Genomic DNA, 15,989 nt, shown 5'->3' with positions numbered 1-15,989 from the left:
AGCACAGTCAAGACTAATAAGCAAAACTAGACTTGAGCAACTTCCTTTTGGAGACTCCAATGGCTTCACACTGCATTTCCCAGTACCCATATTATCCTGCTTTACTACTTCAGTGAAATACCTCGACTTCCCATTGCTTGGATAATGGAAGGTTTATGATGTTGCTGCAATGGGTCATTGCCTAACCACAAAGCAGTATTCATGTGGTACGTTGATTGTACATGATAGACACACTTTGTGTTAGAATTGGAAGTTTTACAAAGCTTCCAAACTCTCCTGACTTATATTGAAATTGGAGCTCTCAAAAGCCTTTCTTCCCTTCCAGTTACTTCAAACAATCAGGCTGGGTTTTGCCAACAGGTACAGAATACAACTTAGGGAGTAATTCCCTCTCTACTGCCTCCGGAATATGCTTTGGGTAAAGTCTGTTTTAGCCAAGGGGAAGCGTTTCATCTTGCTCCTGAATTAGGCTGGTGCAACTGCTTGGTTTATACGCTGTGCATAAATTTATAATACTGGATGTGTTCACCGTTTCCTTCTTCAATCTCTGTTCCTGACCACAGTCTTTCAGGAGAGAGGTTATGTGGGGGGGAAAAGTAGAGATTACTAAAAGGAAATATATATTGAGGTTGACTTGAACTCCTTGACCCACAAAGTTGGAGAACTTTCAGAGTTAGGCAAAATGGATTTGTTCAGCCCTAATTACTGTTATTTTAGTTCCTAATATTAATGTTCCTACAGCACTTGGATACTGTTGTGTGCTACATACCATAGATAAGTTGTTATTATTACTACCTTCTAGGTCCATCTTGGCAGTGGAATTTGGGTAGATGAGGAGAAATGGCACCAGCTGCAAGTAACACAAGGAGATTCAAAGTATACAAAAAATCTAGCGGTTATGATTTGGGGAACAGATGTTCTCAAGAACAGAAGTGTCACAGGAGTTGCAACCAAAAAAAAGAAAGATGCCGTTCCCAAGCCACCTCTCTCACCTCACAAATTAAGCATTGTCAGAGGTAGGTTATTTGAAAACTTTTGCTTCCTGCTTTGGAGTTTAACCATTAATCACCGAGTTGAAAGATGCTTCTTTTCAGCTCATTTAAAATTAACTGATTAAAAACTGTAATTCAGATTGCTATTGCATTGTGAAGTGCATACGTACCCAGGAACAGTAAAACACATTGCAATAGCTGTGCACAGTGCAGGCCTCCACAGCTGAAGAGTTGTACATTGACTTCAGTAAGGTTTGAGAAGATGATCACTTTAGACCACTTGCAGGGTAGGACTCTGAGCCTGGAGAACAACATGTTGTTCTAGAATTCATTTATAAACATGATGATTTTTTTAAAGTGCATATATTCCTTTAAACAAAACTGAGAGTAGCTTTACCACATTCTTTCATCCAGAACATAACCAGCTCTGGCATGAGGCACAGAAACCATTATAGCTGTGACTATAAAAATACGCATACCTTCAAAGGCAAGAAAGAATAGTTTTACCCTTTTAAGTGGAGAAAATGGAAATAGTAAAAATTAATTGTTGCACTTGATTTGGAATTTGGACAGGAGGTGTAAATCGCTGACCTCATCTGGTAGGGAAAATTGCAATGACACTTTCAGTAACTGCAAGCCTGAGTCCATGTGTGTAGTACTTTGAGAAAGAGAAGGCCTTCTCCTTTATTTAAACTGAATGGTGAATTTCAGTCCCTTTGTATCATCATGCCTGTGTTGCATCATTTCTGTCTCTCTTGGTATTTCAGGCTTCTTTTTAAGTCAGAACTGAGTTGGTTCCTCATGGAATACATACTGAAATTGGATTTTTAGGTTTTGTGTCCATACTAAATTGTAGTAGGGTTGAAAGAAATCTCCCCATTTGGTAGAGCTTCATTATTCTGCATTTCCTGTTCTTAGTTGCTCTTAACTGTGAACTCATAAAGAGGTGTTGTAATCTGCCATGAAAGTACCATGTTTGGAGTAAGAAATACGATTCCTCTGAGTGTGTGCGTGTGTCTGTGTCTGTGCTGTGTGGGGAAAAGTTGGAAACTTATCTCCGTACTGTCATCTTTCTTAGTTTATAAGAAATGAGTAAAAGACATGGGTTTTTTTTACTAATCTGCTTCAAGGTTATATGTGGATGTGGAAGCTGTTCCATGCTGATTTTCTAGTTCTGTCTGGGGCCTTTGGTACAATCCTTACACATGTAGCTGAGTAATGATGTACTGGCCACATAAGGAATCCACTCTGTGGCGGTGGCTCCCCTTGCCAGCTCCAGATGGGAAGCAGAATTGGTTGCCCTGGTGTGCGCTTACGAGCACGCAGCAAACAGGGGTTATTTTCCACTGGCCCATTGCAAAGTGGTTTCCAGTTTCCCTCCTGGAGGCTCTTGCTCCTCAGCACTGCTGGCGAGGTTGCTTCTGTGAGAATTTCCTCTTCTACTTCTGTCAGGGCTATTCTGTGTTGCTTGAGCCATTTAGATGACAGCTTTCTTCAAATTCCCCTTGTTTTGACTACAGTGAGTTTGGACATCTGCTCCAACAGGTACATGGTGAGAGGCAGATGGGGCCCTTCCCTTTCTTCTCTTCCATACCTTTACACTCACCAGCAATTCAGCCCTTCCCTATTGCCTCATTTTTCTGTGTTTTCTGTCATACTTCTGCTTCCAGCCTCAACCCTCATTTGAATTCCACTGTTACATGCCCTGGTTTTCCATGTTCCTCTTTTTAGTGTTTCTTTCACCTTGTCTCTGACTCCCTTTTGTTAGACTCCAGCCTGTACAGTCTCCTCTTGAACCTGTTAAACTGCATGGCCAGTGTTGCAGGTGTCAGGCTGCCCATAGCAGTGGGACAGCATAGCTCATAACCATGATTTTCCATGTTGTCATGTCCTTTGCATTTGCGTCAGTGTTAGCAGGTCTTGCCCCGTGATGGAGAAAGCAAAGCAAAACAAAACAATGACCAGCAAGGGGACAAATAGGTGAAATATGAGGGAGTTTTCAAATGATTTGGATCAGGCATCACAAAAAGTAGTGAAGCTCCTGGTTAGCCTTTGAGGTCTGCTTGAATCTTTGGTATTTAGCAGTACAAAGGGATGCCTGTGTGCTCCTGTAAAGCCAAAAGACAAAGGAGCAGAACCCCCAAAGTACTCTTTGAAGCCCTAAGCCAGTATCCTTATGCAAGTAATAAACTACTATTTCTGCACCCCCATCACAGAAATTGGAAGAGATGGAGAGGAAAAACTGTGGGCAAGGATCTGTCTGGGTCCCATGGACTTTTAAAATTACAGCTTTTGAATGAGTGCTGTCAAGTGATTCTTTGCTTGACTTTGTGGCTAAATGAGCAACACAGCCTTTCATTGGGAGTTCACCTTACTGGGTGTATCTGCCTGGGAGTGTTCCTGACACTGCTATAGGGCCAGCTTAAGTCCTGCAAACACATTGGCTTTCTTCAGGCTCTCAGTGATGTGCCTCTTCTTAGGTGTCGTATTTCTAATCATAGTTTACTGCTGATCAGCATTTCAGCTATCAGGCTGCATGCTGGTTAATTTCATTTATTTTGTATTCAGTACGTCTTACAACATAAAATTCACATTGCTTTAGATGTTCTCATCATTCTGTGGACACAGACTAACTTATTTAAAATAGATTTTTGAACGACAACATTAGCTCTTAATGTGTCTGATATCTCTATAGCTTCTTTAAAATCCCCACTGTGTAGTATGTAATAAAGAAATGATAAGAAGTATGATGGATGTGCACTGTTATAAACCTTGTTAATGCAAAATAACCTTTTATAAAACTTCTCAGAGGTTTCCAAATGAACTACAAAGCATGCATAGTACTTAATTTTCATAACTTTTTAATATGGTGCATTAGAAATGTTGTAAACCATGTTAATTAAGCAATAATCTCTATGGCTTTCTGTATGTGAAGCAATAAACAGCTAATGGAATAGATCACTAGGCAGAGCAGAACAGAGTTTGTTTAACCAGTCTGGGAAGGCTACACAACAAAATACATCGGTCTGTTCATGAAAACCAAAAAACCCCAAACCTCTTGTCACTAAGGAGTTGTGTGTGTTGCACCACTTCAGATTTCAGTGACCTCTGCAGGATTCTGGCACCAACTACCCATCTGGGAAGAAAAATTATCTCAGTTTTCACTGCCCACATGGCTTTTGCAGTGCTATCACTTGCTTTTTGTATTCCAGATAACGTGTATTTCACAAAGTGTATTTATTGTTCAAACATGCAAGGAGATGGCTATTGTCCTGAATAATCCGCTAGTAAAAGTGAAATATGCCCAGGGACAGGGCAGCTGATAAAGACACGGACATTAATGAATGTGGAAGAGATGTAAAAAATGAAATAAATGGGTTAAAGTGTTCTCCTGCTGGTTACTGCTTCTCTTCCTAAGCATTATCATTTCCATACCCTCCGGAAGGGGTGCAGGTGGGAGTGACTGTGCACACAGCTCTGGTGAGACAGTTCACCTGGGAAGAGACTAAACCTGCTGTGGAGATTCAGACAAATGCAGGAGTCAGGCAGGCAAGACTGGCACTGTAAAAGGTTGGGTTTAGCCTTGTTTCTGTATGGGAAGCCTATTAATGTAGTCACAGCATAACTGGAAGTTGGTCATGCCACTGATTCAAGCCTGGTGACAAATCTTGACTTTAACAAGATAGCCGGTGAATCAAAGAAAACTGCTCTTGTCTTGCAACAAATATACACAGTGCTTACTCACTGCTGTCTCTTGAGTAGTTAGCCCAACTCAGGGCTATATTGTTTTCTAAAAATATCCTAATGACTCTTTCCTTCTTTTCTCTCCCCAGAATGTTTGTATGATAGAATAGCACAAGAAACTGTGGATGAAACTGAAATTGCACAGAGACTCTCCAAAGTCAACAAGTACATCTGTGAAAAAATCATGGATATCAATAAATCATGTAAAAATGAAGAAAGGAGGGAAATTGCAAAGTACAATTTGCAATAAATTTTGGATTTTTAATAAAGTCTTAGTGTTTTACCTAAGTGTTGTTTTTTGATTTGTGTGGCATTTTTGCTGATGGGAGAAGCTGACTTGAAGCGTTGCTCTCTTCCTATAACTGATGCGTTTTTTGAGCAGCTCTGTCATGGTGTAAACTGCTTTTAACTAATGTAAGATATATTGTAAGTTCACTCACAATGAAAACTGAAGTTTCCAAGGTTTCTCCAGCGAGTTGCAGTTTGGTACCTGCGGCTGTACATAGGTTGTGATTCTGCGGACACCGACACATTTGCCCTACGTTGAGTTTTACTGGAGTTAGTGGATCTGAGCTGCAGTAAAACATCTGCTTAGAAGGAAGAACTGTACAAAATCCACTTTGCTATTGAAAAGGGTTTTATTGTATTTTACAAAGTGTTTTTTCTGAAGTTTCAATTGTTTGTTTTTATAAATCTTTGTTTTGATCTCTAACAATATATTTGATCAAAAATACACAAAGAACGTTTCTTTTTCAATTATCTTGTAGGTAGATCATTCTTACCATCACAGTTTAAAAAAAAAACAAACCAACCAATAAACAACAAAGAACCCAAAGCTGTAATTTGTAAAATCATCATAATTCATTTTAATAAATAAATCTAAAAGCAGTTCTTTTTCAGGGACCAAGACACTTCAGATTTCTGGTTGTGGTACAAAGCTCTTCAGTGTGTCCATACTATTGTTCTTGAAATACTATCTTTTTAGTGTATTTGTATTTTCAAACAATTTTAAAATTGCCATGCTATGGCAAGATTATGTACAGTAGAAAATTTAGTACCATTTTGTCTGGGTCCATAATTTAACAATGGACACTTTTAGCACAAATTTTAATTACAAATAAAAATAATTTTCTACATTGAAGTTAGACTTGCGATGCAAAGTTTTTAGAAGTAATTCGTCATCTGAACGATACCTTATTGTCTGTAAGTGAAACAAAATAACCTGAAGTCTCTCTTCATGAAGGATTTAGAGATAACTTGAGGTCTGGGTTGATGAATTTTGAGCGTTTGTTATATTAGTGATCTTGATTAACCTTCCATTTATTCTATGCTCACAGATGCCATTATCTGCCTTTCAGGCTGCCTGTCCCTGAGTGTCAGGATTTGTTTCTTTTCTACCACTGCAATTCTGTTTCCTGTAGCTTTGAAAGACATCCTATTTCTTCTGACCATCCTGTAGCACTGGTTCACCCTGACATGAAGCCTCTTTCAGTGTCCTGTAAATGTAGATAGTTTGGAAAGGAACAGGCAGCTGGGGTGGACTCGCCATGCCTGGAAGTATTTAAATGATGTGTAGATGTGGCACTTGGGGATGTGGTTTAGTGGTGGAATTGGCAGTGCTGGGTGAATGGCTGGACTTGATGATCTTAAAGGTATTTTCTAACCTAAATGGTTCCATAATTCTTTAAAGGGCTGGGGTGGGTGAAGAAAAAGAGGAGGGGGGAGGAGGAAGTGTGCTAGAACTGCCATGCCTCTCTTGGAAGAGATGAGAAAAACACCGGGTTGTTTCTTCCTGTACGTCACCTGTATGTAAATAATATCTTAACTCAGGGTGTGTTTTCTTTATGCTTTCTAAAGTCCACTTTCACAGTTGCCTTGCACCAGCCTAATGCTGCACTGCCAAACAGGAACACCCACTTTCACCACATTCCTGTCCCTTCCCTTAACCCTGCATTTGTGATTGCACAGGTGTGTCAGATCCCAGTGATTTCCAGGGTCCATTTCACAACAGCTGCTTCCCATAGGATGGAGCCCAAGCTTTCCTGGTGAGGGAGGGAAGGAGCAGGAGCGTCTTTTATCAGTGTCTTATGTGTGCCCTGAAGTTTCTTTGAACAGCCTCCCTTGTCTCCTGCTAATATCAAAAGTGTTCTTAGGTAGTGTTTAATGAAGTGCATAAATGTTTATGCTTCCCAATTTGGGATGCTAAATAGCAAATCAGTGTTTAAAATGTCAATGCATGTATCCTTTTATTAATTAAAAAGAACAAAATAGAGACAACACTGAAGAAACATTTAAACAGCAAGTTCCCACTTCTCAAGCAGGCTTGTGAATGTACAGGGGGTTCTTTTTAAGTGATACTGAGGCAACCCACTATTTTGGGGAGAATGTCCATAGTTTCCTCAGTCTTTTATGGCTTTAGTACTAATGTGTTTCCATTGTAACAGATTCTTTAATGAGAAGATCACGCTGTACTACTTAGAAGATAAGCCTATTTGAGACAGCATTTTATGAAACCTGGAAAAAGCAGATTAGAATTTAATTAGAGTTAGGACTCCAGCCTGGTCCCAAAAATCAGAGGTGTTAATTCTTTCTGCAAAACCAGCATCACCTTTGTAAGGCTCCTTGACATGCTCGTCCCATCAGATGTTAATACTGCATTTTGCTGAATAATTTAAATGTTGTCCTTGGGCAAGGTATCTTGGAAGGCTTCAATAAGTTTTTTCCTGGAGATTTCATCAGCTCAGGTTAGTTTCTATTTGAGTTCAATACGGGCATTTCGGTGGCACAAAAAAGTTCAGTTCCCTTTGAAATGTAGTGTCAATGGGGGCTAAGAAATGTGTCCATTGGACTGGACAAGTGGCATTTAATGTGTCACTTGAAACTTTGTTGAGTCACGTTAAAGGAATAGGACATATTAAAGGCAGAATACCTCTTTATTATATTACAACTTGAATTAAATCTTTGGATACTGGAAATAAGTTTTTGCTAAGAATAAGCCATTTTTGCACATTGTGGTTATGTGGCAGCGTGCTGGGGGCTCTGCGGAGGGTAATGGGAGTGCGAATAACATTTTATACTTCTATTTGGTCATTACTCATTTCCCTCCCCATGAGCCGGTATCAAGGTTGTACAATTGCTTCCCAATGTTTGAAGGAGGGAAATAGGCTGCAGTTACGTGTTCCAGCAATGCCCAAGAAAAATAGGAACTTTAATGGGGTGTGCTTTTCTGCGTTGCAATACTGATGTATAAATTAACTGTGAGTTTCATTTCATTTTCCTACACTGCATTTATGGCCAGGGCTGTTCTTGTTGGTACATTAATTCTTCCATAATCGTGCCTGCCTGTACATAGTTTGCTTTGTTCATATTGCATCTGCTGTGAATCTCCCATAGGAAACTTTATAGAAAATAGTCCCTACTAACTTCTTCCTACTCTAGGGTAACTTCATACATGTACCTCATGAGAAACAGGAGAGAGTTTTGACAGAAAATGAAGTAGGTTTTATTACACCCTGTAATACCCCTCGTTCGTCATTCTAAGGTCTGTGCTGTGCAATTACCTCATACTGTAAACCTGGATTTCTAAGGATCAGAAAGACACAGATTTAAGAGGAAGTGACTGTTTACTCTTTTTTTAATCAAAGCAGGAAGGAGGTATTACTGTTATATGAATAATCTGATCTTCTGTTGCCACACATTGCTGCCGTAATTTGTGATATTCATGATCTGATCCATATTAAAGTGCCTCTGGCACACTTGCAAGGAAGCAAGATTAGTGTTAACAAAAAGGGCTTTATTTTCTGTCAGTGATTTTGTAAGGGATGTGAGCTGTTGTGTTAAAGGAAAGAATCCTACCAAGGACTTTAATACCTGAATCAGGAAGTCTGGCCACTCAATTCAAAAAAGAAAGCTTGTATTTATTAGAGAGGGGGAAAGAGTGTTAGTTTCTGCTGTTCCAGAACAGATTTGGATTTCCTGATGCTTTATAGAGATGGGAGGGTTTTTTTAAAATAGTAAAATAGTTATGTCAAAGTTGAACTCTAAGTAGGAATTCAAGGTTGCGTTGGTTAGCTGTTGTTGGCTGTCAAAAGCAGGTGCATTTGCAGGAGGTCACTTCTTTGCACCCTACCTTTGATGCTGTATCTGAGAGATTACTGTGATGCCGCTTTGTTGTCTTAAGCAGAGATTATTGTCCTCTGGAAAGTTTTAAGTAGCAATAAATTGAATTTTTTGGGATTTAGTGAAATTGTGAAGATAATTCTACTTCCTACTTCCAGAATCTATAGACTGTTAAAAAATTAAAGCTAAGTGGAGGTCATTGTTAAAATGATACAATCTTGATGCAGACCCTCAGAGGAGTGAGAATTGTGTGAGCTGGGAACATTGTGTATTAGCTGTAGCTTCACTGTGTATTAGCTGTGTTCATAGCTCTTCAGAACACCAAATCTGGCTGGTTTCAGAAAGGGAAAGCAAGGTTGTGTCACATGGAGCTGTACTAAGGATTATTTCAATATTCCATCTTTTTGACATGAGAATAACCAGTCTTGTGAAAGAGACAGACACAACTTGTGCTTCCTCAGAATGAGGTGGCAGCTTTCTCCATACTCTTGGAAATATTTGTGATTCTGTGTGTGCCTTTAGTCTCGGATTGATGAAGTCATAACATCAATTGCTCAGACTTTATTGGTGTCATTTTTTTCATCATAACAGTGGAACTCAGTGTGGAACTCTGAAGTGATTCATACAACACCGAGGCAATAAAAGTGTTATGAAGTGCAGTCATTGCATGTTTCATGCTCAATAGCTAATTTTTAATTTCACCATCTTGGATATTTTTTCATCCCCTCAGGGTTCCTAAACAGGAAAAGAGAATCATTTGGACTTGGAAAACAGGAACAGTGATTCAAAAAGGAATTAATTTATGTGGTTGTTCATTTGTTTTACAATTATTTCTCCTGTTTATGTTTGAACAATAACTTCCATTCCGTGCGTCAGATGCCCCCTTGTCCTGCAGTGAAATCATGGTCCTGTGGCTGTGAGATCATTTGTTTACTATAAAGAGGAAAATACCTCACTTATGGCATCAGATGAAGTTGTATTATGGCTGGATCAGAACAAAGGTGAAAGTGAGTCTGGGAGGGGAGGAAGAAGCTGAGCCTGAAGGATTTTTTTCTGTGCTGCCTTCTGGCTAGAAAACTTCTTCCTACAAAGGAAATTGTTTCCTCCACATTTAGCAGAATATCAACTTTATGTTCCTTGTTTATTGGTAGTAAAGCCTTAATGGAACTAAAGTCTTTATGGATATATATGTTTATTGCATCAGGCTACCTACTGTCATGCTGAATTTTGGTCTTTGGTGATTTGAAATTAAAGAGTTGCAGAAAATTTCCTGAACAACCCAAGAGAGGGGTAGGCTGGGGGTGACTTAGCTTTTACTGTAGTGTAATAATTGCTGAAAGTTCTGCGAAATAGAAGATAAGAAATGATGTGTGTTGGTGCTTGTGTATCCTTTATAGTTGGCATGAGCTTTCATGCTTTTGGAGTGGAGAGGGGTGCAGGTTTCACGGGACAGGCTGATTATCAGAATTGGCTGCGAACACCCTTTGGTGAGCGATGTCCTGGGACAGCAGCAGAGGGAATGTGCCTTGATAGTGCCATATCACACTGGTACCAGCCCCTTCTGCAGGAGACTCAGATGAAAAAGCTTCCGTGGGAATTTCACATTCTTTCATACTCAAATATATCTTTAATGTCTGCCCAAATGTTTATGTAAATCTTACTGAATTGTAGTTTAGTTAAAAAAAAATGTACTTTCACGTGTTTCCCGTTTTTCTTGCATTAACCGGGTATCAGTGTTCTGGGAGATGTCTTTCTCCATGTTTAAGTTGGGGTATTAAGCCACTGATGCTTGAAAATAGTCCATTTGGACATTTTGGATTTGTGAGCCAGATGAACTATGGTTTTACCTTTCCTTACAGAGGCCTCTGCAGGATTTATGGAAGTATCTTTAGAGAATAATTCTCAAAATGTGTAGGATGGGAGGTGGATGGGTCAAAGCATTGCTTCCAAGTTAATGTTCTGTGTTTTCATTTCATTAAGAGTCTTAGCTTATGAAAAACTAAAACTCTGTAAAGTAGGATTTTGCTTTTTTTTCCCTGCACTTTATATTAAAATTCTTTGACACTCGTTGGTTTCTTTGCGTTTGCAAGGGCACTTTCATCTTCCAGGACCCATTTCTGCTTTTTGCTGTAGATCCTTACAGGAATAAGCAATCAAGCGTGTGGAATTTGGGGTTAAACAAGGCTGAAGGTGCTGTTGTAGGATCATCTCTGCTTTGGAGGACAATGCAAGGAGCCACCCTTGGGAAGGACAGCCTCGAGGGTTGGCTTCTTTTTAGGTATTGTCCCCTAATGCAGCTCATCCAACAAAGGTTGTTTATTGCCACACTGGTGAATATGTGAAACTTCCACTCTGTGGCTTTCCTGAACTTACAAAGTAGCTGAGATTCACTCATCCAGCCTAATGTGGAGGAGTATCCTAAGTCTGATGGTGCAGGAAGCCAAGGAAGAGGTTGTGGAGGGGTCACATAGGCCTTTTCCCCTTTCCCACAGAGTATGTGCAGGTTAGGTGAAGTCAGTAGCTGAACAGCAAAATCCCAAGAAGTTTTAACTGGCATTTAAGGTTTCAATCAGTGAGAAATTTTATTAATTAAAAAAGTCCAATCACTCTTAATGTTCCCAGAATCTAACCTTTAACAAGTAGCAAAATCAGCATTTTCTTCTGCAGCCAAGGACCTCTCTCTGGTGCACGTACACAGCTGTATGTGTACAGATGTGATGTGCCAGTTTTCAGTGTAAATCTGTCTGTGCCATGTAAATCCACAACTTGATAATGTTCCTGATGGTGCCCAGCCCTGCCTGTTTTCCTGGTCTTCCTTTCTCAGTGCTGTTCCTTCTGCAAATGGGAGTCTGTCCTCTGTGTCTGCCTCAGAGGGATGAGACGGGAGCGTTTCATGATTCCTGCCTTGCAGGTTGTCAGCAGGGCTCTGAAGTGAAATACCTGCTTGTTATTCCTGGGGGTGACTGACACAGAACCAGAGCATTTCCTTGGGAGATCTGGTAGTGCTGCTGTCACCGTAAGGCAGACTTTGCCATTCAGGGACTTCACACAGCAGCATTTTCTTGGGTTTTTTTCTTGCACTGCCAATGCCTAGACGGTAGCAAAGAAAATTTCACTCTTATGTGAAGGTCTTGAAGTGGTAAGATGGAATAAGTAAATCTTTCAGCACTATCTCTTAAAAACATTCATTTCTCAGAAGTTCCCCTGCTTTTGCAGAGGGTCAGTGGCCTGGAAGTTTCCCACCTAATGGCAGTGCTCAGGTGAGTGGCAGAAAGCACTGGGCACTTTGACAGATTTATTCTGATCTATGGCTTTAATCTGCCCTCTGTTACTTCCTTTTCCCAGCTGCTGTGTGAAAACAGTCACCTGGTGAACTGGGGAAGAAAGAGCCATTTCCAGTTCTATGATCTAAGTGTGGTTCTTGGTAAGGACGTTTTTAGCTGTGCCTAAAGCTGTGCAGGCTGTGGCAGCTGCTGGGCCATTACATGAGCTGGTGTGGCTCCCTGCAGAACACATCACAAAACTTAGTTCAGCTGCTCCCTTGAAGAGAAACCTTGGCTGGACCACAGCAATGCTGTTCAGAATATCAAGCATTCTTGAAAATCCATCAAAGTGTGAAATCCATCTTTTCCTTGAGTAGTTTATTCCAGTGCTTAGCGCTACCCTTACTGCTTGACTTGTGCCTTACTTCTCAGTGAGTTTTTCTGGCTTCACTTCTTATTTCTGGTTCTTGATTTGCCTGTCTTAATATCTTCCCCCAGTATTTCTGCAGCTCATGAACACCTCAATAGACTGAGTGCCTTCATGCTCCTACCACCACAGATTTTCTAGGTCATGACTAACTCATTTTTGTAATACTTTTCCTTTATGTCTACCCAAACGCATTTTAATTTTGTGGAAATACTTTCTATAGAAGTGTTTGGTTTAGTTAATGTGATACGATCTGGTGGTTTAGGACACATATCACTTTGTATTAGAATGTGATATACAGTAGTAATTTCATTTTGTGGGCCAACCTTAATTTTCTGGAAAAAACCCCTGATATTATTTGATTCTTAACCACTCGGTGTCCCAGTGTATTTCCCTTTTTACGCTATTACTACGTATAGCTCTGTCCTGGAAATATTGTTCTTCAAATCAGTGTTTATCTCTACTACACTTTCCTCTTTGACTCTGCACCACTCACATGCCAGTGAGGAGACAGAGCACGTTCTTGCTGCTTTTCCAGCTGCTTATTCCTGTACTCACAGCTGGGCCAGGCAGGTGGGTGATGGAGTCCAACCGGGCTGTGAAGGGCAGCAGGTGAACAGAGTTTCACAGAAAATAGGACACTGAAGTAATAAAACTTAGAAGAAAGGGAAGCCAGAGCCATTTTACTCCTGTGGAATGTATCTTCCAGATGCTTGCAGAGTTTCCTTGGTTGAGGATGCCTTTGAATTGCCAAAGGATGGTGAAGAGATATCACCATTATGCTGTGATACATTCTCAGAACTGGGTAGGATATCCTTAGGGAGAGACTTCAACTTTTGTGGAATTACTTCACTCTGGAGCCTCCAACCAAATCCTATGAAGGCATCAGACCTGACAGAAGAGCTTGCTGTGCATCAGCCCTTGCTGTGTCTGCTGTGATAAATTAAAGGTTGCTTTGGGTAGGACTTACACACATTTTGTTTGACCATTCCTGCTAAATGATTAATATCCTCTCTTGACCTCACAGATAAGATGAGGAACTGCCAAGTTTCTCCACTGAGATGGTTTAATGAAAATTGTTCTTTGCCAGAATTTTGAAGGTCAAAACCAGCTTAAATATGTAAACAGATATTCTATCAAGGTAAAGTAAAAAAACTTACAATTAATCTCTTCTAAGAAGTCGCTTCCTTCCTTTGAGAATTTTGAATAGTGCCAGACAAGGTTCTTCTAAATTTCCTTCATCGTCTCTCTGAAGATTCCCTGTTAATTAACTTAGTCATTTATAAGTGTTATGAAATCATGTTATTGACTTACTTCTATCTGTAAATGCACCAGGAAATTTGTGTACTGCACCCTTTGAAAAGTAATTAATGTTTCACTCCTAAATGCCTATTGATATTTTTGGGCTTCCTATTGATTTGAAATTAGTATCTCTGCCAATTTAAAGCTCACATGCTGGTTTGTCCAGCTTTCAAAGAATGGACAGGACAGCATTGCTGAGCTGATCTAGTTAAAATGATGACTCTCATCTGATGACCTCAAGAAAAAAAAACTGGCAAAGTTCTGCCTAGTCTGGGCTTCCTCCCTCTCTGGGGCTGGTGGAAGGTGGCCCTTTCCCACCTGCTTTGGGAGGGGTTGTGTAGGTTTTAACTAGCTAGTGACTTGATGGGAGGAGTAAGATCAGAGCAATTTAAGTGCATGTTGTAATACCACGGGTAGAAACCAGTTGATGCCCTTACCCCAGTGCTGCAGGATTATTAAACACTCTGGGCAAGGCCTTGGTGATGTTTTGCAGGGTTATGGGTGGTGCAGAAGTTGCTCTCGAGGTCTCCTTGTTTACCTGACTGATCCGATTTCCTGTTCTGGAGCTCAGGTAGAACCTGTACCTGAGAGGTTTCACCTCTGTGGTGCAAGATGTTGCTGGATTTTCATCCTTCGTGTGTGAGAAATCTGCTTCTCATCAATGCCTGACCTGTGCTGAGATGCAGAGAGCCCCACTGGCTCTGCTCCCGAGGGCAGCTCAGCTGCAGCAGCTGATCAGGCTGCAGAGTGTGGTAAATGCACCCAGGGTGCGTGGTACTTTGTGAGCAGCCCCTCTCGCCCACACCTCAGGCATGGCACCTTCTCTTCCTTGAGCAAGGAATATACAGGCAATTCTGCAGAATTTTGGGATCTTTTATTGCTGAGTAATAAACCCATTTCTGGTCTGGGAAACAAACTTTAGTGGAGTTTTTTAACAGAGGGATGCTTTATTGGCCAGTATTGCCTCTGCTCTGCATGTGAGAATCACCTACTTGCACTGTCAGGTACCCCAAATGTAATTACTGGAAGAATCAGATATGGTATGATTAAAGGAATTCATATTTGTTATTCAAGGGTTTTCTCTGTATTAAATACTTCAGCAAAATTTCAGTAACCGGTGACCTCTTTTGAGAAGTGACTCATTGCATTTTAAAGGCTTTATAACCAAGTCATCCCTTCTTGTCAGGGACATGGAAGATGAATAGATCGTTCCTGCCTGCGATTTCCAGTCTCAGGGGAAGTCCCTTTTTACTGCCTGTGGTGATGCTCAGCTGCATCACCACTTTTAATTGCCTGCAGGCTCCTGCAGGACTGTGTGTGTCCCCTTTGGCATGACCTACATCCTTGCAGAGCCGTGAATCCCTCGGCACTGGTTAGTGGAGCCTGAGCACAGGATAGGAAGTCCTGTTGTTGCTAATCCCTCGCTGTCTCCCAGTGCTGGAAGCTATGTGACAATCTCTTGTTTGCCTAAATTCATCTGACATTATTTTGCCTGTAGAAGGATACAAATGAATTTTCTGTATTAAAGATGATGATAGAAAATGTGAGTGGTGTCATGAGCATTATGGATACTGGGTGTGTTATTACACTGAAACCCAGAGAAGGATGTGTTAAAAAGAGCACCTTATCAAGTCAGGAATTCATACATCATCATATATATGTGGTTTTTCTTGAAAGAGGGAATAAACAGTGAAATAATCATTCCAGCTGCAGCCTGGATTGCCTTGCTGCAGGTCAAATCAAACTGCATGAATATGTCAGATAGTTCAGTTTAATTTGGAAGGCTTGGGCTAGTGGAGGAGTGAGATGATGATATTTCGGGTGAGTTAAAGTAAACATTACAGTCTGCTACGAAAGGAAGCATTTATAAGATGTAAGGTCTTCTTGCTCATTTTGGAAAGTCCTCCAAGAATACCTGTTCCATCATTCTGTAGCACTGGAAGTGTCTGGACCTGCTGCTGGACTGGTAACATGGGATTGAAGTTACTGGTCCTGTGCTGTTGAAGTCCCAATGTTCCACAGGTTCATCTGTTCCAGTTTTGCTTTCTCTACACAATGGCAGATAAAGTGAGAACATTGTTCTCCAGGACTTGATTATTTTGTTTCCCCCCACCCAGCTTCCAGTTTGAATTTATTCATGAG

At 40.6% G+C, this 15,989-nt stretch overlaps 1 protein-coding gene across 9 annotated transcripts in view; it reads left to right on the top strand.

Moving 5' to 3' along the window:
- Nucleotides 1–15,989, top strand: part of LOC125330262 (BEN domain-containing protein 5) — an 888,500-nt gene that overhangs the window by 556,924 nt on the left and 315,587 nt on the right. For 6 of the 9 annotated variants that reach the window (XM_048313223.1, XM_048313224.1, XM_048313222.1 and 3 more), the window contains 2 exons: nt 803–1,016; nt 4,826–5,024. The exons of 2 other annotated variants lie outside the window; for them this stretch is intronic. In XM_048313223.1, coding sequence (XP_048169180.1) covers nt 803–1,016; nt 4,826–4,986 — 375 coding nt within the window. In that variant the 3' untranslated portion in view covers nt 4,987–5,024. Of the gene's footprint in view, nt 1–802; nt 1,017–4,825; nt 5,025–15,989 lie in introns of those variants that run through there. One more of the 9 variants, XM_048313227.1, reaches the window with a different exon arrangement.

This window comes from Corvus hawaiiensis, chromosome 9 (genome assembly GCF_020740725.1).
Source record: "Corvus hawaiiensis isolate bCorHaw1 chromosome 9, bCorHaw1.pri.cur, whole genome shotgun sequence".
Lineage (NCBI taxonomy): Eukaryota > Metazoa > Chordata > Aves > Passeriformes > Corvidae > Corvus > Corvus hawaiiensis.
Note: the sequence above shows the minus strand (reverse complement) of the source record. Positions and strands in the feature narration are given on the sequence as shown.